The 27,706-nt window shown below is 44.9% G+C and overlaps 2 protein-coding genes across 3 annotated transcripts in view; both read left to right on the forward strand.

The window, feature by feature from the left end:
- Positions 1 to 25,500, forward strand: part of LOC144773600 (uncharacterized) — a 160,207-nt gene extending 134,707 nt beyond the window's left edge. The window contains exon 4 of the mRNA XM_078658740.1: positions 22,449 to 25,500. Within this exon, the coding sequence (XP_078514866.1) occupies positions 22,449 to 24,189 (1,741 nt within the window). The 3' untranslated portion in view covers positions 24,190 to 25,500. The remainder of the gene's footprint in view (positions 1 to 22,448) is intronic.
- The window catches only part of LOC144772264 (uncharacterized), a 1,157,681-nt gene that overhangs the window by 4,503 nt on the left and 1,125,472 nt on the right, over positions 1 to 27,706 (forward strand). The gene's annotated exons all lie outside the window — the stretch shown is intronic.

Consider the following 27,706-nt stretch of genomic DNA (forward strand, 5'->3'; position numbering starts at 1 on the left):
AGCACTCCACATTAGGCCACATCATTCCACTCCACACTGTCACTGCACTCTACGTCCCTTCACTCTACGCCTTGCTACTCTACATCAATCTACGCCAATGCACTCTACCACACTCTACTTTGCACCACTGCACTCTATGCCACTGCACTCTACCCTGCACGACTCCACTCTACCGGGCACCATTCCACTCTACTCTGAAAATAATCTACTCACTGCCACACCTCTGTACTCTATACCAATGCACTCTACGCTGCACCACTCCACTCTGTGCCACTCTACTATTCTCTTTGCTACTTTATCCTAGGCCACTGCACTCTATGCCAATGCACTTTACACCACTTTACTGAAAACCAATGCTCTCTACACCACTGCGCTCAGTCAATCTACTCTGCACTCTACGCCACTCTGTTCTACTCTGCATCACTGTACTCTATGCCACTGCTCTCGACATCACACTACTCTACGTCAATGCACTCTACTCCAATCTACTATACACCACTGCATTCTACGACAGTCTATTCTGCAGAATTAAGCTCTGACGCGGAATTCTATTCAACTCTACTCTGTGCCACTGCATCCATGCCACGGCACTCTATTCTACAGCACTCTACCACACGCTACTCCATGCCACTACACTCTATGCCAGTCTACTGCATATCACTCCACTCATCTCCACTGTACTCAACCCTACTCCACTCTGCATTGTTCCGTGCCACTCTACTCCGCAACACTGCACTCTTCGCCACTGAACTTCACACCACTCTACTCAGCACCACTGCACTCTGTCACTCTACTGCACTCTGTACCTCTACTGCACTCTACGCCAATGCACTGTACGCCGCTACATTTTTTGCCACTCTACTCTGCATTGCTGCACTGTACACCAAGCCACTTGGTCACTCTAATCTACTTTAAACCACTGCACTCTACGGCACTCTACTCCATGCCACGGCACTCTATGACACTCTACTCTGAAACTATCAACTCTATGCCACTGTGCGCTACACCACTGTATTTCACTCTACACCACTGCACTCTATGCCAATGCACCCTACACCACTTCACTCAAAACCAATACACTGTAGGCCACTGCACTCTACATCACTGAACTCTGCCACTCTATTCTACTGTTCGCCACTGTAATATTTCCCACTCTACTCTGTAACCCTGTGCTCTCCACCACTGAACTCTCCACCACTCTATGCCACTGCACTCTATGCCACTGTAGTCTACTGTGCACCACTTCACTCTACACCAATCTACTCTATGCTAATGCACTCTACTTTACTGTGCACCACTGCGCTCTACACCACTCCAGTCTAGACCACTCCACTCTACTCTGCACCACTGCACTGCATCAGTGCACTCTATGCCACTCCACTCTACACATCTTCGCTCTACTCGGAAACATTCTACTATACGCCACTGCATGCTATGCTGTGCCATGCTACACCACTCTACTCTGTAGCACTCTATCAATGCCAAAGCACTCTACACCGCTTTACTCAAAACCAATGGGCTCTACGCCACAGCACTCTATGCCAATCTACACTGTACTTTACTCCACTTCACTCTAGGCCACTCTGCTCCACTCTACAACACTCCATTTTGATGCTCGAATCCATTAAACTCTACTCCACTCTGACAGTGTACTCCACTCTGACACTCCACTCCACTCTATGCTATTCTTCAACACCACTCTACGATGCTCTACCCAACTCTCTCTACTCCATTCCACTCTACTCCATTCCACTCTATTCTACAACACACTACTCTATACCACTCCACACCACTCTATCACTCCACTCTTAAGACACTCTACTCCACTCTACTATTTTACTCTACTACTCCCCTTTATGCCACTCCACTCTACGACAATCTACTCTGCTCTATGCCACTCAATTCTACAACACTGTACTCTACACAACACCCTCTACACCACTCCACTCTGTTCTACACCACTCCACAACACTTTATACCACTACACATCACTCTACGCCTTTCTACTCTACGACACTCTCTTCCCTCCAAAACACTATATGCCTCTCCACTTTACGCCTTTTCTTGACACTCCACGCTACTCAACTCTTCTCTACACCACTCCACAACTCTCTACTCCACTCCATTACACTCCACTGTACTCCACACCACTCTACTTTACGACACTCCACTCTCGTTTACCCTGCAAATTTTTAGCCATGCTGAGGAGCAGCCAACAAGGTTTACAACATGGCTTACATTTATTGGCAAAGCTGAAAGCTCTTGCATAGGTGAGAACTATTAGCTTCGCCAATGCTTGTTATGTTATGTATAAAGTTGTGGGTTACTGCTTCTGACACAGAAAGCCTTTTATTACTTGCACATCATAAATTGCAATCCTTCTATTATAGAACAGTGAACTATAAACCGGCATCAAGGAACTGCATGCAGACTGCAAGGCAGGGGTTTAGTACTTTAATGTTTTTTCTTCTTCTCAATCTGTTGTTGTTATGTGGTTGGTAACAAGATGTTTATTTGGGTAGAAATAAAGTCTTATTAGGACAGACAACCACAAGCACTGTTACTTTTTAAATCCTGACTTTGTGTTTCTCCCGGCCATGCACTGTTAACATATATTCCCTACCTGTAAAGACGATGTGTAACTCCTACAAATTGGAACCCTCAATGTCTTATGTAACATCCTGGACATTGAGTTATACCCTTGCATGATTTATTGTCTATGATAGTCTGTGCGTGTGATTAAATTGATTTGACACGCTACATTGGGATAAGTAGCGCTATAAAAGACAATTAAAAAAAAGAGTAAATCCTATTTCAATTGCTTTTTATACAGACCAATACATCCGGCATTCTTACAGTGCAAGCACATCTCATATATACAGGGATTGAACAAAGTCAAGTGCTTAAGTAATTCTGAAGTGATAAACTGTCCGTCTTTGTTTCTCCTTGTTGCATTGGTGTCTAGATATTAGGCTCAAGATAGCTCTCAGCCAGGATTATACTCAAACAAGAGGAGGACTACTGTCCGTTTACATTCAGCCTTTGTTTTGGCCCAGCTGGAATCCAAAATAAGAAAGCCCCCTTGCTGCCTGCTCATTGCCTCCAAATAGAAAGCAGAGATTGTGGGAGTGCTGCTACTAGTGTCCCTGTGTTGACAAATTACAACAGGACAAATTCAGCTTGTTTCACTGGGGCCAGACAAATCCCCGGTCTGATTCAATAATAGCTGCCGGATGGATCCCCCTTGATGCTAGCACTGCTTATTCTTGAGAGAATCTAGGTTCCTATATATGGAGCCCAGCACAATTCACAAACAATTGGCTATATAGTAACAATAAATATTATCATATAGTTTTTCAAAACACGAACCAATCTTCTTTCCTGAACAAGAGCAAAGATGGACTGTTTTTGGAATGTTCCACTGGGGCCAGGCGGATCCATGATCTGATTTAATTACTAGCTGCCGGATGGACCCCCCCTCATTTTAGCACTGCTTATTCTCGAGAGAAACTAGGTTCCTAAATAGGGAGACCAGCACAATTCACAATCAATTGGCTATATAGGAACAATAAATACCACCATTATCATATAGTTTTTCACAACGCAAACCATCTCAACTGCTTGGTTATCCTATTTAGTGCTTATTCCCAAGAAAAATCAAGTTCATTAATCTGGGGCCTGGAACCAATCATGACCAATTGGTTACATTTTATCAAGAAACATCAACCTTGTACTCTAGCATTAAAAAAACACATCTCATTTATCACTCTTATTTAGCTGAGTGGTGTTTGGCCAACATTATTTTTATATTGGCTGATAGTAGTGTTTCAATGTCTTCTGTAGGATATGGTTTTCCTTCTGACTCTATTATCTGGAATTGAATTTGGCTTAAATTATTACCATGTATGGCAATGTTGACCACAGGTGCTTTTTATTAGGTCTCGGCGAGACCGCACATGCGCTGTCTCTTCAAGACATGTTGTTTACTTTTAGTGGGCTAGGAGGCTGCCCATTACTTACCATTGGATGTCTTCTTAGCCACTCTCAATCGCTTGTTTCCTGCTGGCCGGCTCTGTGGTGGCCACCTCCCTCTTCTTGGATGTGACCCTCCCCTAGAGCACGGCCCAAGTACGTGTGTCCTTGCACTGCTCGCACTTTTGCCAGGTACTTTTTTATTTTTGTTGAGCCACTTTATTGAATGCTTCTTTTGTAACTGGATCTGTTGTCTGCTCCCTCCTGTTGTCTGTGTTTACTTATTCCCCCTCCTTCCCATTGCCGTGCCCCCACACAGCACAATAAATGAACTGGGAGGCCAGATACCTTTGTTCGGTCCCCTGACTTTTGTTGCAACTTTTATAAAGAGTGAACTCGAACCGAAGGTATCGGAGCGCTTTACACAACTATACATTAATTTTTTGTAGGTATTGGAAGATTAAGTGATTTGTCCCAAATCGCAGTATGTACACTGGCACCACAACTCAAACCTGGTTCACAAGCTAGCCATGAGGCCACTGTCGCTCCCCATCTCAACTGTTTCTTTGAATCATTCCAAACGTCTCTTTAATTGATTTTTTCTTAAGGTATGTTTCCCAGTCCCTGCATACCTACAGACCCGCTGGACAATTTGACTGGCAGTACCTTTAACCATTTCAAAGAAAAGCTTCATTTGGGTTAATTCTAGAAATCCATGTCACTTGAAAACACACAGTCTTATATTACTCGTCACTCACCATACACACAAGGGGAAACCTATAGTATACCCAAGGTCAAAACACAAGAAATAGAAAATAAGTCTATTTATTATTATAGTTTAAAAAAAATACAGAGAAAATGCAAAGTGGATAATTCATAAAAACAAATAAATGAGCTTAAAAAGCGCTTTGCAATACATAGATAAAATCGCACACGTTATTTTGAATACTAGCTGTGGCAACACTAACAACATCTATAGACAGTTCATTAAATGAATATAAATAAGAGAGATAATACAGTACACTAACAATACAACCTATCCTAGAGAGTACACGCACAAGACAGTACAATATGTCATTAGAAGACACACATCCGTGTTGGAAACAATAAAAGTTGGACCCAATACTGTGTGCCTTGATGGAATCTGTAGTTACAGCCACTACACAAATTATGTAATGAGGCGTCAACTCATTTCGATGGAAGTTTCAATTAGACCATCGTTTTCAAGACCGATAATGTGACTCTCATTAAGCATGAATGTTGCCAGGAAAGAATAAAAGCACCTAGTCTTTCAAGGGAATTTTATTCGAGGTAATAGGTCGCTGCCAATATGAAAGGTCCCTTCCACTGTATCTTCTTCCTAGGTTTGAAAGGTCAGGACGTATCTTGTCCACTAAATTGGATGAAGAAGATGATTCAATATTATCGAATTCCTTGATTTGTGGCTAGTCTTTAAACAAGTCTTTAGACATCTCACCAAATTGTTTCTTCTGTGTTCCTTAGGCTTCAGTCCTTCCGACTCCCTCCAGAGATTAGCTGTGCACTCCACCTCCAGTCCCCTCGGATTAAACAAAAAAGTAAGTGTTATCTTATCCCCAAAAAACCCTCAGAAAGTCTATTTCTCTCCACTTCCTATGTTTCGCTGTTCTTCCCAATGGTGTTTTCCAGCTTTTCTTCTACTTTTATGCACACTTGTATTACTTTCCCTTTATTTCTCCAGTCTATTTTATCCTTGCTCCTGCTTCGTTTCTTTTTCCTTTGCAATCTTGTCTCCTTGTCCCCACCTTTATCGCAAGAATAAGGCCCTTTAGTAAAAGGGAAAAAAAAGGTTATCCACTCATGGAATGCTAATGGGTTAGGAGATGATTAAACTGCGAGTAGTATCACAATTCCTCAAGAGACATTAATCTGACTTAGTCCTCCTTCATGAGACACATCTACAGGGAAACACTTATCGTTCCTTAAACAAATGTGAATACAAAATGGTGGCGCACACTGGTTATACCACGGGCTCCAGAGGGGTTGGTATCCTACTGTGAAAGTCATTGACCTTTATAATACGTAACACTTGGCGAGACGTACATGGGAGAAAGGTGGCCCTTTCAGGGCATCGGGAGGGAAAAACACTCCATATTGTTTCAATATATATACCCCCAATACTTCATGATGTGTCTTTCTCTGAACAAAACACACTCTTCCTACAGTTCCCAGAGGGTGATTTCCTGCTGGGCGGTGAGTTCAACACTGCTTTGTGCGACAGCAATGACCGCTGGCTCTCTCATCAACTTTGGTCTCCCCATCGCCAAGTTTTATGGCCGCACCCAGCCTTATTGATACATGGTGTTCATACAACCCCACATCAGAACTGTACACATTCCACTTGGAAGCTCATGGCAGTCTTTCACGCATCGACTACATACTCACCTTTTCCCATCAGCTCCCTCACTCTAGAGAGACATCGCTGATCAGTCTCCGGTTTGGGTGGTCTATGGCCTGCTTGCCCGCAGTGATGGCCAAAAAATTGTACTAAGTCCTTGGTTCTCAAAGTACCCCGCATTCGTGCGGGCCTCAGATGAAACCACTGTGAACTACTTTGTCGAAAATAAGGGCTCACTGACTTCATCGCTGACTGTATGGGAGGGATGCAAAACAGTCATACAGCCAATCATTAATCGCAAAACACAAAAAGGAAAAAAGGTTCTGTCTAGAAAGACTTGAACGGGAGATCCAGAAGCTGGGGTCCCGAGTCCTTGACACTACTCGGGGAGACTTACACCATACTGTAAACAAAGAGACTATTATTGAAGCATCGCAATGGAAGCCGCTAAAGCCAACCATCGCACAACACAATATCATCTCTACGAGGTAGGTGACAGAGTAGGGAAGCTCATGGCCTGGCTTGATGACAGGGACGAGGTGAACCGGTGGGTGCTTGAAATACAGGGTGAAGGGGGAGATTGAATTAGAAATAGGCAAGGAATAGCCAACTCCTTTGTTGCCTACCATAATTGCCTGTACTCCCTGACTTTTACTGCTATGACTGAAGACTCCTGCAAACTACTGCTGGATATCCCACCACCAACCCTTTCGCAGTCAGATAAGGCACTGCTTGAGGAGGAGTAAACGCACAGTGACTTGACCCTGGTAAAGAAGTGGACCCCAACGGTCTGCCTATTGATCTCTACAAGCTCATAGCTTCGAAAGTTGCTCCCACCTCTCCTCATGTACATAGAAAGCCATGAGGCCGGCATTTTGCCAAGAGACCAGAGGTTGGCTGGTATAGTGGTCATAACTAAGGAGGGCAAGTCGCCAGACAATTGTGGCTCTTGCCAACCGATTTTTATTGTTAAACGTAGAGGTCAAGATTTTAGCAAACTTATTGACTTCTTGACTGGTACAGGAAATTCAGACACTGGTTCATCCGAATCAATCCGGCTTCATACGACGGAGAAACAGATCACTTAACTTACTACACCTGCACGGCATCCTGGGTCGCACAGCTATGATCCAGGAGGATGGCCTAGTGCTTTCGCTTGATGCACAAATGGTTTTTGATATGGCCTCTTGGCCTTTCCTTTTTGAGGTACTGACTGGACTGGGATTTGGTCCTCACTTCGTGTCATGGGTGACAATCCTTTATACTGAACATATGGCTCAGGTCCAGGTCCATGAAGGCACGTCCTTGATGTTTCAACTCACACGAGGCACGAAACGGGGATGTCCACTCTCATCCTTGCTCTTTGCCCTGGTGTTGGAGCCACTAGCCATATGGATAAAGTCCGACCCTCTTGTTAAAGGGCTGAGATGGACTACAGAACGGGAGTATAGGATCTCCCTCTACGTTGATGACATTTCACTATATATCGCAGACCCGACATTTACTCTTGACAGAATAATGCACATATTTGCACTGTTCCGCCGGTATCCGGTTATACCATTAACTGGAGTAAGTCCCTGATTTATCTCCCTCATAGCCATGCTTACCCGATGATTGTGAGGCTCATATTGTTGCAAACGTGTTTCACTACTTGAGGGTATATATTACCAGGGACCCAGGCACTTTCCAAACTCACAACCTGGAGCCACTGCTTGCCTGCTGGCCCAAAGTCAGTCATTGTAGAACATTGCATCTGTCACTTTTGGAGAAAGCCGCTTTATTTAAAATAATGGCACTGCCCTGTTTTCTATATGCACTTCAGAACACACCCTATTCAGTCTCGAAATACTATTTTCAGGCGATCTAAAGCAAAATCCGTATATTACTCTGGGTTGGCGGTCCCGCATGAATAGCTGCTAAGTACACTCGTCAGGAGTTGGTATGATGACTGGATTGCTCTGCCCGACATGTAAAAATATTATTGGGCGACGCAGTTTGTCACCATTAACCACTGGGCCCATCTCCCTGAGAAAGAACCGCCCTACCGGATGAATAGGAAAGTCCTGCAACCTGGAGGCTATCTCGGAGCTCTCTATGGGGGGACATGTAGCTCATCCTTTCCTAACCCGACCGCTGTCACGCTTACCTTCTAGCACACAACACTCTGTGCTTTTGGGTGGCGAGGCAACATCACAAATGCCACTCCCTTATGGACACTGTACAGCTGGGCACTCTCGCTACACAACATGGCTTTGATAAGTGGGACCAAATTGGCCTGCCCATGGTGAGAGATACGTGGACACTGGGTGGGGTAATTTCATTCTCTGACCTCCAAAGTTAATACAATCTGGCACCTACTGAAACCTACGGATCTCTACAAATATGCCATGCCATACGGAAGGCGCTGCCAGGGGGAGCAGAACCCCCTGAGTCATGCCTGCTAGAGGATAGATTGCTAGATGAACTCTTGCCTACAAATTGACCTTCCTTACCTATCCTAAGCAAATAAACAACTCACCTGATCCCATGGCTAGTTTACATGAACATTGGGAAGGTCTTGTTTTTTTTTTTTTACGGAGATGAAATTCCCGAGGCTCTGACGCGTCCCAGGGAGATGCCCATATGATCATGGTTTTGTTTAGTGCAACTACAAATTATAGACCAATGTTCCTATGCAAGTACAACTTTGGTAAAAATGGGGACGGCCATGTCCACCTTGTGCCCTAAGCAGTGTGGCCAGGTAGGGACGTACGTTCACATGATATGGAGTTGCCAGGTGCTTCAGAGTTATTGGGAATTAGTGGTCGCCTGTCTAAATATTTGTGGGAGCAATATAGACATGTCTACAAAGTGGTGTCTACTAGATGTTTAGGAGGCAACTGACCTTGCCTGCATGGACCAGATTTGGATTTCTCTGGAGTTGATGGTAGCTAAACACTATATTGTGTGAATGTGTAGGGTGTAGAAAGCATCACTGCCGAATGATTGGAAGCGAGACATGGATTGGTGCATGTTGGCAGAGAGAGAAGTCTCTGAAAGCAGGGGCTGTCCTAACAAATGGACCAAAATAGGGGGGAAATGGAATGATTATCTGGTGGAATGTGCACTCCACCTGAAAGTTCATGTAGAGATGTGCTATGTCTTGAACGTCTGAGTTTTCATGCCGCTTAGTGAATTATGGGGCGAATGGGACGAGGGACTGAGGGTTCCCAAAACAGATTGGAGATGGTTACTGCATGCATACCTCTTGCTGCCACACAGTGTTATGATTACTGTCACTGTATTATTGTTTGTTTTACTTGCAATAAAATAATATATGAAAAAAATTCTCTCAATCCCATGAGGGACCAGAGCTTCTACATCGATCACATAATTGGAAATTGGATGGACTATCAGAACTTCCTAGCTTTCTCCGTGGCAAAAAAGAGGAAATCAATACAGAAAAGCAACATCTCCAGACACATTGTCTGGAGCATCTAGATCTTGTATAGGCTGGCCAAGAAGCAGCCCCTGGAAGGTTTACATGCTCATTCTACCATCACAAAGGCTGCTGCCACTCTGCTGGTGCCTGGTGTTCCGGTCTTCGACATCTACCAGGCTGCAACATGGCCTTCAGTTCATTTGCTTACTAAGCACTCCTGCCTGCTTATCCAGTCGGATGGGCATTTTGCCCAGTCTGTCCTTCAGGACTTCCTGGTCTGATACAATCCACCGACTCACCACCTGGGGAGGTACTGCTTTGGTATCTATGAACAATACGAGGAATCTGTGGTTGGATGTGTCTGTCAGAAGACCATTTTACTTACATCAGTAGACTCTTTCTGGTGGATACCTTAACTGCAGATTCCTTGTTTGTGTCCAATCTCTTAAAAAAATTCAGTTGGTTCAGCAATTTCTTTCACCCCGTAGACGACATTCACCACTTACACCACTTTGAAAAAAGGATGGAGCTTGTAAAAAAGTTTGTATCAACCTTGTAAGATAATCGGCCCCAATCTGTAAGGCAGTCATGATCCTATTGACATCCGCTAGACCCTTCTGATTGCGCAGATATATAGGGATTTTAGGTTCTTCAAGAACCCAAAGTACACAGAACAGCTGAGCTGCACTAAACAAGTATAGACCAATTCATCTAGTGAACTACATAGAGTAAAAAATGGTTATCAAGGAAACCTATGTATTTTCTAAATGGACCCAAGATATGGAATTTAGGAGCAGTGGTTATTTGTACATCTCTGAATTTGTGGGTACACGTGCTAGCATATGATTTAGGGGGTATTTTTCAAAATGTCTTCTTGCTTATACACTGGGTTACATATGAAAGGCACAAATGCAGTGAAATTGAATTGGTAATAACAACTGTTGGGCTTTTCTATGCTCACGAAAGGCTTCCAATAAAAATGATGCCTCATTTGTGTGGGTAGGCTTGGTGCATGCAACAGGGAATGTGCCAAAACACAACATGAATGCAATATATTTTCCCCTCAAAACTCACAATTCTTTTGTGCAAAGTGGGTAGCTCTAGTATTTGAATCTAGGGAAACCTTGCGAACCTGTACATTTTGTAATTCTAGACACCTAGGGATATCCTGGGCGGGCTTACTTGTGTGGCTTTCACCAGGTTTTATTAGCCAGAATCCCTTGCAAACTTTGACTTAAATAATACATTTTCCTCACATTTCTGTGATGGAAAGTTCTGGAATCTGTGGTGAGCCACAAACTTTCTTCTACCTGGCATTCCCCCAAGTCGCCTGATAAAAATAGTACCTCACTTGTTTGGGTAGGCCTATTTACCACAACAGGAAACAAAACATGGACACTTCACATTTTTCCGATCACAACTGACCCTATTATTGCAAAGTAGGTAGCACTGGATTTTGGGCCCTATGCTCAGCTTGTACCTAGGGAGACCTAGCAAACAGGCATATTTTTAAAAACTAGACAACTAGGGGAATCCAGTATGGGGTGACTTGCGTGGATCCCATGAGGTGTTTTTACCCACAATACCCTGCAAACCTCAAACTTTTGCAGAAATCACAAATATTTTTAAAATTTCTGTACTGGAAACTTCTGGAATCTGCATGAATCGACACCATTCCTACCACCCATCATTACCTCACTTGTGCAGCTAAAAACACTGCCCCACTTGTGGGGCTGGACCTAATGCCCGCGACAGGAATGGATCAAACCAAGGTTAATGGTAGCCCTTGCATGGAGACTCCTATTGACCTCAGTTTGATCCGTTCCTGTTGCTGGCACTAGACCCAACCACACAAGTGGTGCAGCGATTTTATTGGCAGAAGTGGAGCAAAGTTGGGTTGTAGGGATTCTGTGGATTCTTGCGGGAGTACAGAAGTTTTCATCACAGAAATGGAAGGAAAATGCGTGATTTCAGGTAAAGTTTGAGGTTTACAGGGCATTGTGGTTGAGAAAACCTCATGAGATATAGACAAGGCACACCACGCTGGAAACCCCTGGTTGTCTACATTTCAAAAATGTCTGTGGTTGATAGGTTTCCATGGGTGGCAGCCGAGCATGGTCACACATCCCGCAGCTACCCCTATTACTGATCTCTCCAATTAGCACTATATGGCCTTTTGTGTCGAGGTCTCTTGGCCCACCCACACACGGGAGGTACCATTTTTATTGGGAGCCTTGGTGGAATGCTGTGTGGTAGGAAATCTGTGGTCCCCACAGATGCCTGAAGTTTCTGTCCTAGAAATGTGAGGAAAATATGTGATTTTTAGTCCATTCTTGAGGTTTACAGGGCATTGTGGGGAAGAAAATAGTGTGGGGTGCTTGCATAGCACACCACCCTGGACTCCTCCAGATATCTTGTTTTCAGAACTGTGTGGGTCTGGTAGGTTTTTGCAGGCAGCGACTACCCAAGCCCAAAAGGTGCAGCCGTTCACCATTGCAAGTGGGATGATACTGGAAGTTAGCCACACTCTCCTCGCCCATATGTAAAAAGAGCACCCAAAATAATCAAATGTCCTCTCGCTTCCCATTGAGCTGGGATGCTTTAGTCCGCAGGGGAGCAGAAAGACTGTTGAGGTTTTAGGGGTGAAGATGGGGTCTGATGTTAAGATGGGAAAGACCCACCGCTTTATTTTATAAAAAATATATATTGCTGCCATACAGCAGGCTTTCTGCCCTCAAGCGAGGCAGATTGGGTTAATTACCCCATCTGTGCCCGGCGGGGGCAGAAAGACTGTTGTCCCCTTCAATTGGGGTGGTGGCATAACCATGCCCATGGTGGGCAGCCCCACCCCTCTTTTTTTGTTTTTAAATTTCCCCAGTCTAGTGACCTTTCTTTTTCCCCTCCCTACCCCCCCAAGGGGCATATCTGGGGCACTGAAAACTGTGTCCCAATGTATTTGGGGTGAGGGTTTGGCCCTGCCCATGGTGGGCAGTCTGCATCCCTCTTTTTTATTTATTTTATTTAAGCAAGATAATTCCCTTGTGTTTAGTGTGCTTCTGCAGCCTGAAAGGGCAGATCTTGGTAATTACCCCCCATCTGACCCTCCAGGGGGGCAGAATGACTGTTTACCCTTTTATTAGTGAAGGAGGCCTGCTCATACCCATTGTGGGCATCCCGCAGTTCTCTATTATTTAAAAAATAAATCCCTGGTGGGCTTTGCTCCCCTTGCCACCCACATAGAGGGCGAAAAGACTGTTTGCCCTTATATTAAGGGTGGGGGCATGGGTATGTCCATTCTGGGCATATCACACACCGCTCTTTTAAAAAAAATAAAAATCCCTGGTTCCTTGTCAGCTTTTTGCCCCCCCCCCCACCCTCCAGGGATGGGAGGGTGGCAGATTGTGGGCCTTTGTGCTATCTGCCCCCCATGGTGGGCAAAAAGACTGTTTACCAACGCTAGAATGGAACACTTTCCTGCACACACTTCTGAACCACGTGGAGGAGTGTGGCTCAATGGTTAGAGCGGCAGACCCTGATGCAGAGTTCTGGCCAAGGACCAGGGTTCGATTCCCGCCTCGGCGGGGACTCGGGCTCAATTTCATCGGACCTGTTAATTCTCACTTTGGTGTCTATTCTAATCACGGGCCCCACGCTGCAACTCTGGGCAATAGCTTGCTTAGCCTCCACACCGGCCCCAACAGTGCTAAGGATGCCTGGCTTCACCCTGGGGGAGCCCAGGAGTGGACACATCACAGGGAAAGCCAGGAGGGGTTCCACAGCGGTATAAGTATCAGCGCCAGGAAGCCGAATAGGCGACACCGCAAGGTGACCGTCTGGTGACAGTGCGCTCTATAAGTACCATGACATTTACATTTACAATGGAAATAAATACTATTCGATAATAAAATCCTTTAAAAAAAAATAACGATATCCGTGTCGACTTCCGACTCTCTAAGATGTCCCGTAATTTTACTCTGTCAAAGGCTGAGGTAAGGTTCATATGGGTCATAGGAATAGTTCCTGATTTGTCTCCTGTACCCTTGATAATAAGGTACAGGTTTGAACACTCATCGTTTGTGCACAAACCCGGGTGTAGGAGATGCTTTCGGGCGCAATATGAGAGCAAGCAGTACCATGATCCAGATGCGAAAATATTGGGCCGTTCACAATCTCTCAAAGTAAATATCTGTTGGTTAGACAGCTGGCTTGAAGAATCTGTTCCTAAGTTTGATCTTTCAGAAAATGATTGCACTTTTTTACCTCAGATTCAGAAATAGACCAATGAGTAGGTAGCTAGCAGCATCTTATCCCCTCCAGTGTAATGCGGCTATTTTTACTGTTGCTTTAGATGTTTCTGTCCTAAGGTTATTGTGGAGCTTATGGAGTTATGGAGCTACTCAATACCTCTCTAATGACAGGTATTGTCCCTCCGGCCTGGAAACAAGCCATGGTGCGAGCACTCCTGAAAAAACCTAATCTTGATTCCAGCAATTTTAACAACTACCGCCCCATTTCCCTGCCACCCTGGGTGAGCAAAATCCTCGAGAAACATATTAATACACATCTAACTATGTTTCTCGAGAGTAACCATCTGCTTGATGCCACCCAGACGGGTTTCCGCCCCAAACATGGGACGGAGACGGCCTTGTTGGCTGTAACAGAGGAAACTAGGCCGATCTTGGATCGGGGGGATCAGTGGCAGTCATCCTCCTCGATCTGAGCGCCGCATTTGACACGTGAACCATAAAACTCTGCTGTGTCGACTCCTTAGTCTAGGAGTGTCAGGGGAAGCTTTGGCTTGGTTTAAGTCCTTTCTGAGCGACAGGACCTTCCAAGTTTTTGAAGGAGACTCCTTCTCTTCAATTAAACCCCTGGGCTGTGGGGTACCGCAGGGCTCATCGTTGAGCCCTACGTTATTCAACTTGTACATGAGACCGCTGGCTGAAATCGTTCGTCCATATGGTATTAAGATCATTACATATGCGGATGATACTCAGCTGGTGGTCTCCCTCGCGCAAAAGAATTGCCTGCAAGCACAGGTTAACCTGACGACCTGCATGGAAGAGGTCAAAAGCTGGATGACTGCGTCGTGTCTCAAGCTCAACTGAGACAAAACCGAGCTTATGTTCCTCGGGCCCCCAGCTTCATCCACCATTGACCTCTTATGGCCTATTAGCTTGGGTGCGCCTCCTACTCCTAAAGACAATATAAAAAGTCTTGGGGTCTGGCTGGACAAACCCTTGACCCTTAACACCCAAGCAACCAAGCTATCAGCGACCTACTTCGGACTCATCAGGTTGTTGAAGAAAATCCTCCCGCTTTTACCTTTTGAAGCCAAGCAAATTGTTATACAAGGCCTAATTCAATCACGCCTTGACTTCAGCAATGCCTTGTATTTAAGGGCGCCTGAATATGTTTTGCAAAAACGTCTGCGGATCCAGAACTGTGCTGCACGCACGTTGCTCCAGCTTCCACGCAGAACCTCAATGGAACCTGGGCTGATGATTCTGCACTGGCTCCCTGTTAGGGAGAGAATCAGATTCAAATCCATGTGCATCTCCCACCAAGCTTTCTGCAAACTCGCCCCAAGATTAACTACCATTTGCTTCTCCCCTACTGCCCCAACAAACAACTCCGTTCTACTCATGCCTTCCTTGCCACAGTCCCTCACGTCAGGAAATCCAGAGCAGGAGGCAGATCATTGTCCTATAACGCAGCTAGGCTGTGGAATTCTCTCCCTTTCCACCTAAGATCTAATCCCGATCTGTCCTCCTTTCGCAAGCAGCTCAAAACCTTCCTTTTCACTAAACATGACTAACTCTTAAGCTGACTGTATCATGAGGTACTATCCCTGTTCCTCAGCGCTTGGACGCCCCAGGGCAGCAGCCGCGCTTAACAAAACTCCTTTTCATTTCATTCATTTCATTTCATTGTGTTCCTAATTTAATGCACGGTGCCTTTGCGGTTTATCTGAGTGAATTTCTTGGAGGGTTGCATCTGGCAATCTCCCATGCGTTTTAGAATATATGTTCTGTTGGGGGTTGGTGATGGATGGAATTGGTGCTGCTGGGACGCATTCATGGCAGATATACATGTTGTCTGCAGGTTGCTATTCAAGTGTTGTAGGCTGGCCTCTGGTCTTGTGTGGTGCTTCAATCAATCAACCATTTGTACAGCTCATTATTCACCCGTGAGGGTCTCAAGGCGCTGGGGGGGGAGGGGGGAGGATGTCGCAGCTACTGATTGAACAGCGAGGTCTTGCGGAGTCTCCTGAAGTTCAGCAGGTCCTGGGTCTGACACAGGTGGATGGGGAGGGTGTTCCATGTCTTGGCGGCGAGGTGGGAGAATGATCTGCTGCTGGTGTTCATTCGGCGGATGTGTGGGACGGTGGTGAGGGCGAGGTCAGCGGATCGAAGCTGGCGGTTCGGGGTATAGAAGGAAAGCCGTTCATTAAGTTATGCTGGTCCAGCATTGTGGAGTGCTTTGTGAGTGTGGGTGAGGAGCTTGAAGGTGATCCTCTTGTGTATCGGGAGCCAGTGAAGGTCTCTTAGGTGGGCGGTGATGTGGCGGTGGCGATTTCGAGGATGAGGCGTGCGGAGAAATTTTATATGCGTTGGAGTCTTTTCTGAAGTTTGGCCATGGTTCCAGCATAGAGAGTCTGTTGCCGTAGTCCAGCCTGCTGCTGATGAGGGCTTGGGTGAATGTCCTTCTGGTTTCGGTGGGGATCCTTCTGAAGATTTTGAGGAGCATGCAGAGGGTGTTGAAGCAGGAGAAGGAGACAGCCTTGACTTGTTGAGTCATGGAAAGCGTTAAATTCAGGATGAAATGCAGGTTTCGTACGTGGTGGCGGCTCCCAACGTGGCCGGCCACCAGGAGTCGGTCCATGCAAAGGGGGCGGTCCGAGGATGAGGACCTCCATCTTGTCAGAATTCAGTTTGACGGCTGAACTTCATCCAGTCTGCAACGGCCTTCATTCCCCTTTGAAGGTTGGATTTGGCGAGGATCAGCTGGGTGTCGTTGGCGTACAAGATGATGCTGGACTGATGTGCTCGGACAAAGTTGGCGAGAGGTGCTATGTAGATGTTGTAAAGGGTCTGGCTTAGGGATGATCCTTGGGGTACACCGCAGGTGATTGTGGTGGCTTCGGATCGGAATGGGGGGAGTCGGACTCTCTGGGTTCTGCCGGTGAGGAAGGAGGAGATCCAGTTCAGGGTTTTGTCGTGGATCCCTGCGCCGTAGAGGCGTGTGCGCAGGGTGTGATGGCAGACGGACTCTAATGCGGTTTCACCATTGTCCAGCAGGGTCCTGATGTCGTCGGTGGAAGCAATGAGGGTGGTTTTGGTGCTGTGATTGCTGCGGAATCCGGATTGGGAGGAGTCCAGGATGTTGTTCTCCTCCAGGAAGTGGGTCAGTTGTCTGTTGGCAGTCTTCTCAATGACTTTCGCCGGGAACGGGAGCAGGGAGATGGTTCGAAAGTTCTTGAGTTGCGTTGGGTCCGCCTTGGGCTTCTCAAGTAGGGCGGTGATCTTGGTGTGTTTCCAGCTTTCCGGAAAGGTGGCGGTCTCGAAGGAGCTGTTGATGATCTTTCCGAGTTGGGGGTGCGATGATGGACCTTGCTTTGTTGAAGATGTGGTGGGGGCAGGGATCGGAAGGTGAGCCGGAGTGGATGGTGTTCTTGATTTTGATGGTGTCTTCGTCGTTGATGTTCCAGGAGAGCAGGAGGTTGGTGTGTTTGGTGGGCATGGGTCGGGGGTGTCGGTGTGCCTGTTTGAGGTTTTACTGATCGGGGCGAGGATGTTGGCGCAGTCATCCATACACTGTCTGAAGTTGTGGGCTGCTGCGTTGGTGTCCGAGGGTTCGGATGGAGGATCTCGGGCGAGGGTGGTAAGCAGCTGGTCTTCGGTGAATTTGTTCCAGCTGCGGTGTGAGAGTCGTTGTGGTTGTTTGTGCGTGGTGTATTTCTCAAAGGAGAAATGGATGCAGTGGTGGTCGGTCCAGTAGAGTGCGGTGGTGTGACGTGGTTGCTGGCGGAGAAGATGGGGTCGCGCGTGAGTCCAGTGGACTAGGTGGGTGTCGAGACGAGCTGTTTGAGTCCGAGGTTGTCGATCAGGGTTGTGGAGTTGCTTTCGTTGGCGTTCTCGAGGTGGAAGTTCAGTTCACCCAGGAGGATGTAGTCTGTGAAGGCGAGGGCATGCGTGTTAATGAGGTCAGCGATGGAGTCGCTGAATTGTGTTTGGTATCCCGGGGGGTCTGTTGACAATGGTTCTTCTGAGGGTGGTGTTGTGATTAGTGTGGATCTGGAAGTGTAGGTGTTCGGCAATGCTGAGGGAGTCTCCGGTGTTGGTTGAAATGCTGATGGTGTTCCTGTGAACTATGGCAATTCCTCCTCCTGGTTTGTTGGTGCGGTCCCTGCGGGTGATCTTGTAGCCATCCGAGATGGCTATGGCTATATCGGGTGTCGATGAGGCGTTCATTCAGGTCTCTGTCAGGAAGGCGATGTCAGGGGAGGATGAATTGAGGAGGTCCCAAAGTTCGATGGCGTGCTTCTGGACTGAGCGGGTTTGGCCTGCTTTGGTGGGAATGGCAGGTCGTGCAGGTGTGCGCTGGCTGGTGTAGCTGCAGTTGCGGTAGTTGAAGGGTCTGTGAGTGAGTTTCGGGGTGGCCTGGAAGCAGGTGGAGGATCGGCCGGCGTTGAGAGCTTAGAGGGTGTTAGCGTCGTAGCAGTGTCTGACGCCATGGTCCTTGCGGGGGCCCGGGAGTCTGGCGCTAGGTATGATCCAGGCACGGACGGGCATAGACATGCTGGCCTTAGGCGCAACAGCAGCGCGCCCGTAGCCCCACATCGGTCGCCATATGAAGGGGAGGGGGTGGAAGCGGAGGCATGGAGGCGGGAGTGGCTGGGTCGAGGGGTGGTGCCGCAGGGGCAGTAACGGCGGGAAATCGGGCATAAAAATGCACACTATGAGGGGACAAGGCAGCAGAGCAGCAGAAATGAGGGTAGCAAAACGAACGCAGCGGGCAGCAAAACACAAAGAAAATACAGTAATCAGAAAAAGAAAAACAATCACCAACAGATGGGGGAGCTGTGAGGGTTACCAGGAGGCAGCTGGGCAGGCCCTGGCGCTCAGGGCCAGGTAGCTGGGATTGAACCCTGCACGGGGATGGGCTCAGACATGGCTGTGGTGTGGCGGAGCTGCTTCTTGTCTGTGGTGTTATGGCTGGTTGTTGAGCGTCTTTCATGTGCTGCTGTTCTTGTACATAGCATTAAACAGAGTTGTAGATTGAGATGGGAAAAGTCGTAACTCCCAATACCTTTTCTTGGTGTCCGTTTTAGTTGCACTGAGTGCACCAGTAACAAGGTGCTTGGAGCCATTAAAGCACTAGTTGATTTTTTATGTATTCTGAGTTGTTTCATCTACAAGCTCCCAATTTCTGGTCCACTGACCGACCATGTAATGATTGTTTTGCAATTTGTTTAATTAGTCTTTAAATACAGGAAGCAAATAAAGGGTGATGTGGACGATATACCAGCATGACAAGGTATCAATTATAGCGTAATACATATTTGCAAAGTATAATAGTTCTAAATTAGTTCCACTTAATATCTACAAGGGCACTTTACAGGAAGACTGACAATTATTTAATCAAATGCGGTAATGTTTTAGAGAAGCAAAAATGTATGAGACATAAAGCATTTTACACAGCATTTTACATCATGTTTCCTGGTCCATATTACATGTAGGGCCATTCTTATGCGCTACATGTGAATCTTTTCAGCGGAATTGCAGTAAGCCACCGCTTTAAGCCACTTGCTGAGCCATGAACCTGATCGGTCAAGTCAGTGTATAGCTGTTCTTCTCCTGCCTGATAGCTGGGTCAATGCAATAATTGTATTTTGTAGTTTAAAACACCCTCATTCAATATGTTTACTGTTATCTCCGTAGGAGAATTCTAGTAATGACAGGACTATCTTATTTGTATAAAAATCTGCTGTGTGATTTCCACACCTCGTACAGTTTTGACATGTACATGAGCCCTGTGCCAGTGGGCTTCAGTTAGTCCCACATATCTATCTCTCACTTGCATGCCATTGGTAGAAATGGTTGCTCCTTGTCTGAGCTCAGCATGGGCTGTATAATACTGAAATCTCACAATCATCTCAAATGATTGTCTGCAGTTTGTTCAAGACTGGCGTATTGTGACCAAGTTTGTTCAAGACTGGAGTATTGTTACCGAGTTTATTCAAGACTGCAGTATTGTGACCAAGTTTGTTCAAGGCTGGTGTATTGGGACCGAGTTTGTTCAAGGCTGGAGTATTGTTACCGAGTTTATTCAAGGCTGGAGTATTGTGACCAAGTTTGTTCAAGGCTGGTGTATTGTGACCGAGTTTGTTCAAGACTGAAGTATTGTGACCGAACTTTGAGCATGCCGGCCTAGCTGACATTACTAATGCAAACACAAAGAACTACCCCTTCCTGAATACACAATTATTAGTGCGCCAACTTGAAGTTAATACATTCACAATTTTCAAACACACAGCCAGTCTATTTGCATCCAAACTGTCCACCAGGTTTTGCTAACTTCCCTCTAATGTGGGGTCCCTAGAACAGAGCAGTGGGAGGATAAAGGCACTGCCTGGCCACTGTCTTCAGTGAACCTACAGACACTATTATCATTGAAATGCTGCCTAAGTCGCTCTACACATCTCTGTTTTGGTTTTGGGAACGATTCGATTATTTCTATTTTTCAAATAACCATGTTGTGGTTTTTATTTTTCATTGTAATGTTATTCTTTCCTAAGATATGATTAAGTGGAAATGTATTCAATAATTGTTTTACTGTGCCCTAGGGCTTAAGCTGTAAGTTACCGACCTGGCCCAAGAGGGTCAAAACTATTATGTAGTTGTTTTTGTTCCTATTCAGAGGAACATGGGCTCTAGTTCATACCGGACTGTTACTTTTGGAGCAGGATCAAGGCAGATTTAAATACTAATATTTTTGTGTTTAGTGACATAGTGGGCTAAAAGCATTGCACTGAATTGCTGCCTAGAATAATTACCAGTGGCCGATACTAATACAAACGTTCATTTTTTTACCTTTCATTAAGTACATAGGGCCTGATTTAAGATGTTGGCAGAAAGGGTACTCCTTGCTGCTAATCTGGAAGGCCGTCCACCTAATTTATAGGCAGGTGAATCTTCAGTATCTGGACAGCGGACTTCGGAGTTTCCTTTGTCTGCATACCCCTCTGCCTTGGGAGAACACTTCCATAATGAGGGGGTCATTGGTCTTTTTTATTTTATTTTTAAAAACCAAATCCTGCTTTGGGCTTTTGTTTTTTAAATTAAAATTGAAAGTGTGTGATGCTGTCGTGCTGATGGTGCCAGAAGGGACTCTTACAATGAATTTACAGGAACTCCCATGATGGTGGTGCCTGTAAATGCTTGAGATGTCTCCTGGGCCGCCTGACATCTCAATATTTGGAGGTTGTATTACCCTCCCCATGGCAGGAGACGCCATGGTGCAGGTACTAACACCATCCACCGACATCTAAATCCGGCCTAAAGTGTACAACACATTAGAAAATAAGTGCTTATGAATTCTCCCACATAGTGTTCTATGTATTGCTTATACATTCAGGGATTACAAATATTTTTGCATCCACAGAGAGCGGATCCATGAATACATAAGATGAAGAGTAATGAAGAAAATACTTTAATACTCGAAACCTGTCCAATATTCAAGAAGAGCACGAAATAACGGCAAACAGTATAGATAGAAAGCACAGTAAGAATCTCGTACATGACGAGACAAATCCTGCATGAAACATCAAGTGCAATCTGGTGGCTTCAAGAGGCTGAGGACACGCGTGCTGCTGGACTCAAAAGAATATGGTAAAATAACAGCACAACAATGCACTGGTACAATACATCCAGTATGAAAAGATTCCAGGTACCGTTCTTCATCTGAGATAAGTACTAGATAGGTACGACAGTGCTCCACTTTCTAACATGGAAACATACATACTGTGGTGTTAGAAAATTCTAAACTCATATTTCTGATAACCCTACAATCTATAGAAAAAGACTATAGGTGTACAAAATGAGTCGTGAAGCAGCCATCTGAAGGATCAACGAAAGAATGCTTTCGCTATATACATTTTAGCACAGTATCCTAAAATGTAAAGACTTGGTAACGAGGTTTGTTCTTTGTTTATATGTTTCATGAATATTTCCTGAAATTGAAGATGCAGACTATAGTAAATAAGCTGTGAGTTTTATTTTTTGCTCCCAGACTTTAAAAATTTTAACTTAGGTTGAAGACACAAGTTCTTATAGATATGTTATTAGTCTGGCAAGCATTCCAGTGACCATCCAATATTATTATTATATAGGGTCAAATATACATTGCAAATATTACAGATTTTCATTGAATGTTAAAATATAGTTAGTCAGAAAGCACAGTATTCAGTCGGGGGCACATTAATAGGATTTATGGCACAACATAACTGACCCTTTGCCACTAAACCTTATAGAAAAAACATACAAACACTACAAAGTTAAGAAGAGCTTTGGTTTCTCCTCAGTAGTAAAGTTGCATCAGCAAGCATGCACTGATGAAAACTGATATAGACAAAGTGATTGTTCAACCATCACAACTAAGAGTTCACTTATAAACAAAAACACAAGAAAAACATACAAGTGTCGTATTTGTGAGAAGAGTTTTAATCTCTCATCATCCTTATATTGTCATCAGCAGCAACTCAGTAAAACATTTTTTTTTATGCAAGATGAGTTTAAATGAGCAATCTGCTCTAGAGGTCAAATATCAAACACATACAAGAAAAAAAGTAAATACATGCAATGTATGTGGAAAGAACTTTAATCACTCAGGCCATCTTAATATCCATCTTCGAACGCACACAGGAGAAAAGCCATACAGGTGTATTGAATGTGGAAAAAGCTATACCTGTTCATCAACATTAAAGAGCCATATGCGATCACACACAGGAGAAAAACCATACACCTGTAGTGAGTGTGGAAAGAGCTTTGCTTTCTCAGGACAACTAAAGAGCCATCAGCGAACACACACAGGAGAAAAGCCTTACTGCTGTAATGAATGTGGAAACAACTTTGCTCATTTATTATCACTAAAGAACCATTTTCGAACACATACAGGGGAAAAACCTTACAACTGCAGTGAATGTGGAAAGAGCTTTAGTAAGTCCGCAAATCTAAAGACCCACCGGCTAACACACACAGGGGAAAAACCATATGTTTGCAGTGAATGTGGAAAGGGCTTTACTCAGATACCTAATCTAAAGAAACATCAGCGAACACACACAGGAGAAAAACCATTCCCATGCAGTGAATGTGGAAGGAGCTTTACTCAAAGAGCAACCTTAATGCTCCATCAGCGAACACACACCAAGGAAAAACCATACATATGCAGTGAATGTGGAAAGAGGTTTCCTTTTTCATCCTGCTTGAAAGGCCACCTACGAACGCACACAGGGGAAAAACCATATCATTGTAGTGAATGTAACAATAGTTTCACTGAGTTATCAAAATTGAAAATCCATCAGCGAAAACACACAGGAGAAAAACCATACTCTTGCAGTGAATGTGGAAAGAAATTTCGTCTGTCAGGAAACCTAAAGGTCCACCAGCAAATACACACAGTAAAAATAAAATCATATACCTGCAGTGAATGTGGAATGTGCTTTGCTGAGATACCTGCACTAAAGAAACATCAGCGAACACACACGGGGGAAAAACCATTCTCATGCAGTGAATGTGGAAAGAGCTTTGCTCGAAGATCAGCCCTAATGCTCCATCATAGAACACACACACAGGAAAAACCATACACGTGCGGTGAATGTGGAAAGAGATTTCCTTTCTCATCAAGCTTGAAAGGCCACCTACGAACACACACAGGAGAAAAACCATACTCTTGCAGGGAATGTGGGAAGAACTTTGCTCAAAGAGCATACCTAATGCTCCATCAGCGAACACACACCAAGGAAAAACCATACATATGCAGTGAATGTGGAAAGTGGTTTCCTTTTTCATCCTGCTTGAAACGCCACCTACGAACACACACAGGGGGAAAACCATATCCTTGTAGTGAATGTAACAATAGTTTCACTGAGTTATCAACATTGAAAATCCATCAGCGAAAACACACTGGAGAAAAACCATACTCTTGCAGTGAATGTGAAAAGAACTTTCGTCTGTCAGGAAACCTAAAGGTCCACCAGCAAATACACACAGGAAAAATAAAATCATATACCTGCAGTGAATGTGGAATGTGCTTTGCTGAGGTACCTGCACTAAAGAAACATCAGCGAACACACACGGGGAAAAACCATTCACATACAGTGAATGTGGTAAGAGCTTTGCTCGAAGAGCAGCCCTAATGCTCCATCATAGAACACACACACAGGAAAAACCATACACGTGAGATGAATGTGGAAAGAGGTTTCCTTTCGCAACAAGCTTGAAATGCCACCTACGAACACACACAGGGGAAAAACCATATCCTTGTAGCGAATGTAACAATAGCTTTACTGAGTTATCAAACTTAAAAATCCATCAGCGAACACACACAGGCAAAAAACCATACTCTTGCAGTAAATGTTGGAAGAACTTTCGTCAGTTAGGAACCCTACGGGGCCACCAGCAAACACACACAGGAAAAAAAAATCCTATACCTGCAGTGAATGTGGTAAGAGATTTGACAAAATCAGCATATCTAAAGAGCCATCAGCAAACACGGAAAATCCATACACATGCCGTGAAGGTAGAAAGAACATTATTTGCTCATTTGCCTTAATAGTTCAGCAGCATATGCACACAGGGAAAAAAACATACATATGTAGTGAATTTGTCAACATACCTTAAATGCCATCGGGGAGCTCACATGGAAAAACCACGTAAAATATATAGCATGTGTTTCAGTCATTCATAAATTCTCTTAACACACCATGTGTAAATCCATACATGTAGTCGATTTGGGAAGAGATTCTATGATTTATTATAGCTAATGGTCAATTAGTGAAGACACAAAAGGGGAAATAACATTCTCCTGTAATGGATGTGGGTAGAGCTTCCATTGATTTGCATCTACCTGTGTATAAGCAAACTTGCACAGAGGAAAACCTATACACATGGATCAAATATGGGGTGAGTTTCAGTCTGTCATCAATTAATAAGTTGCTGTCAGCAAATACAAACGCATCAAGGAAAGACATTTCAGTGCAGTAAATATGGGAAGAGTTTGTCACTTTTCAGCACGCAAAAGTAGAAGTTTTATGAAGGAACAGCGTCTGGACTGCACTAATATTAGTTAAGTTTTCCATTATTGCCCTTCCTGGCCTTGGAAAAACATCAGAACATCTTGATCCCACCCTCCCGCTGCTGAAGATGCCTTATTTGTGCTAGGAGAGAGATCTATTTGCTCCTATTGCTCAGTATCTCTGTAACCTTTATCAATGTTGAGCATGGAGCATCTTTTCCATTCCATCCACCTGCAAACGGTGGCTGCCTTAATGAATTATGTAAACTGTAAATTCCAGATAAACTTCAATTTAAAATCTGTTTTTTTATTTTAATAGACATCCATGTAACATTAATTCATCTTGTCATACTCATTGTGTCTCACTATTTCTTTTCTAATCAAAAATATTGTCTGTGTATTCTTGTAATTTTTTTAACATGTTTGATTTCACTTGCTGTCAATAATATTTGTCCTATCTGTAAACAACAATCCAGAATAAACATTTGTTTCTGCTTTGTAAACAGATTACACTTTAGTATAGATATTGTTATCTTTCCTTTTTGCCTTATTAGGCAATTCTGCTAAAAGGATTTCATTTTTATTCATTTTTTTGGTTTTTAAACAACAATTTTGACTTTCATAACACTCAATCTGTAGTGCACACTAGTGCACAAGAATGCTTTTGGAGACATAAAACCATTGTTTTTATTTCTGATAGTCTGCGAGAAGCAGTGTGTGCTTCATAGATTCAACATACTGTACTGTACGAAATCTGTCGGGAATTGGGGGAAAGGGAATGAAGTTTATTTTTAGGGAGTCAGAGCGTACACATGACCAGGATGGACAAAGCACTGTGAGCTGGTACTCACCGGCTGGATGACAAGCTCTTCCAATTAGGAGATGACGGCTTATGCCATTCTTTTGCTCAGCTCGACTGGAGGTTCATGCCTTACTTGAGATGAGAGCATTCCTGGCTCTTCCTTTGCAATGTGTATGGTGCTTTATCTGCACCAAAAATGCCTCACCTTTTAATTTCAAACTTCTGTCAAGGACGCTGCACCCTTGCAAGGAAACGGAATGGCTTTGTCTAGGCCGGTTTCATTTGTTTCAATGGAAGCACAATGGTCTATCAAAATAAGGATGTTTTTTCATATTTCCTTGCTACTTTTACCCTCAGTACATATGACTTTATTACATTTCAGGTACAATTATCTTTTATTGATTATGATGGCGATTCATTGAGGTTACACCTTAATACATTGTTTGTCTCAAGAATCTAAATCTCTAGATAATAACTCCAATAAAAGAAAACAATTGCGGGTCAAGTTTGCGCTATATAAAATTCTGCTAAAAAAAATCTATCACTTAAATATAAGACAGTCGACACAGAAGAACCCTCCCTAAATACAATTCTAGAAGAAATCCAGGCAGTTTGCACCTTTGTAGATGTCATTAGTCTAGATATTAAACATATTCAAAGGAACATTGCTGCCTTCTCCTTGATAGTCTCTGACAATGAAAGTAAGATAAAAGATAATCTGATTAGAATTAATCAATTATCTCTTCTTGTTTTAAACAACTTCTTGACTTGGAAAATTGTAGCAGACCATATAACCTCCAGATTTGTAACCTTCCAGAGTCTGTTGAGTGCTTGTAGTGCTTATGTGAAAATACTCCTATCCAAACTCAGCACTTGCACTGACTTGCCTTTGGAAAAAAACGCGTATTGATGTTTATGCCGAGTGCACTGAGATTCCAGTCCTGCTTTTTGTACGAACCGGACGAACCGCAGCAGAAGCAGAGTGGGAGCGGGGGACGCTGAAGGAATCGCTCTGCTCCGCTCCGAAAGCGCATGGAGCGCCCAAACTGCCCCAGCTGCTCACACGCCGATTCCCCTGCTGCTGGGGTCCCGCATCGGTTCCCTAACAGCCGCAAGTTGCGCCCCCAAGCTGTAACGGGTACTCCAATGCAGAAGGAGCTGCGAGCCTCACTCCACCGGCACGCCGGCACAGGCACTAGTGGGCAGCGTGACCCCCCCCCCGCGCGCCGCACCAGACTGCTTGGCACCCGCCGATGGCCGGCGGAGTGTGAGAGTGCGTGAGTGCGGGGGAGGAGACCAGCGGCATCAGGCACAGCTGCGGGGCCGCAACAAGGAGGAGCTGCAGTGGGAGGCACGATTCTCGGCAGTGAAACGAGGAAGACACTGCAAGTGGAGTAAGAGGAGCCCAGCATTCTCCAGGTACTGCAGCAACAGCATTGGGCACTGGGCTAGACTTAACTCCCAGCAGCCCCCCCACCCAGCGGGGGGAAGCAGCGCAAAAGCAGAAGCGCAAAGCCGAGATAAAGCCTAGTTAAAGCTAACGGCAGCAGGAACCGTGCTTTCTGCCTGGTCCCGGGGATAGCACTGTTGCGGGTCCCGGGGGAGTCCCTGGGGGGTACAGAGTCGTATTGGCAACTTGCCTGCACAAGGGCCGTGACAGCCAAGCCCAAGCTGCTGTGGATGGTTTGGCTGGGAAGGCCTCTGTGCAGAGGACACAAGGAGTAAACATTGGGGCTAAAATCGTCTGAACAAACAGTAGTTATAGCAGAGGGGGTAGCACAACAGTATAACAGCGCCAGGAGCTGGGCTCAGAGTTTACCAACCCCAGCAGTTCAGC

The sequence above is a fragment of the Lissotriton helveticus genome, chromosome 8, assembly GCF_964261635.1.
Source record: "Lissotriton helveticus chromosome 8, aLisHel1.1, whole genome shotgun sequence".
NCBI lineage: Eukaryota > Metazoa > Chordata > Amphibia > Caudata > Salamandridae > Lissotriton > Lissotriton helveticus.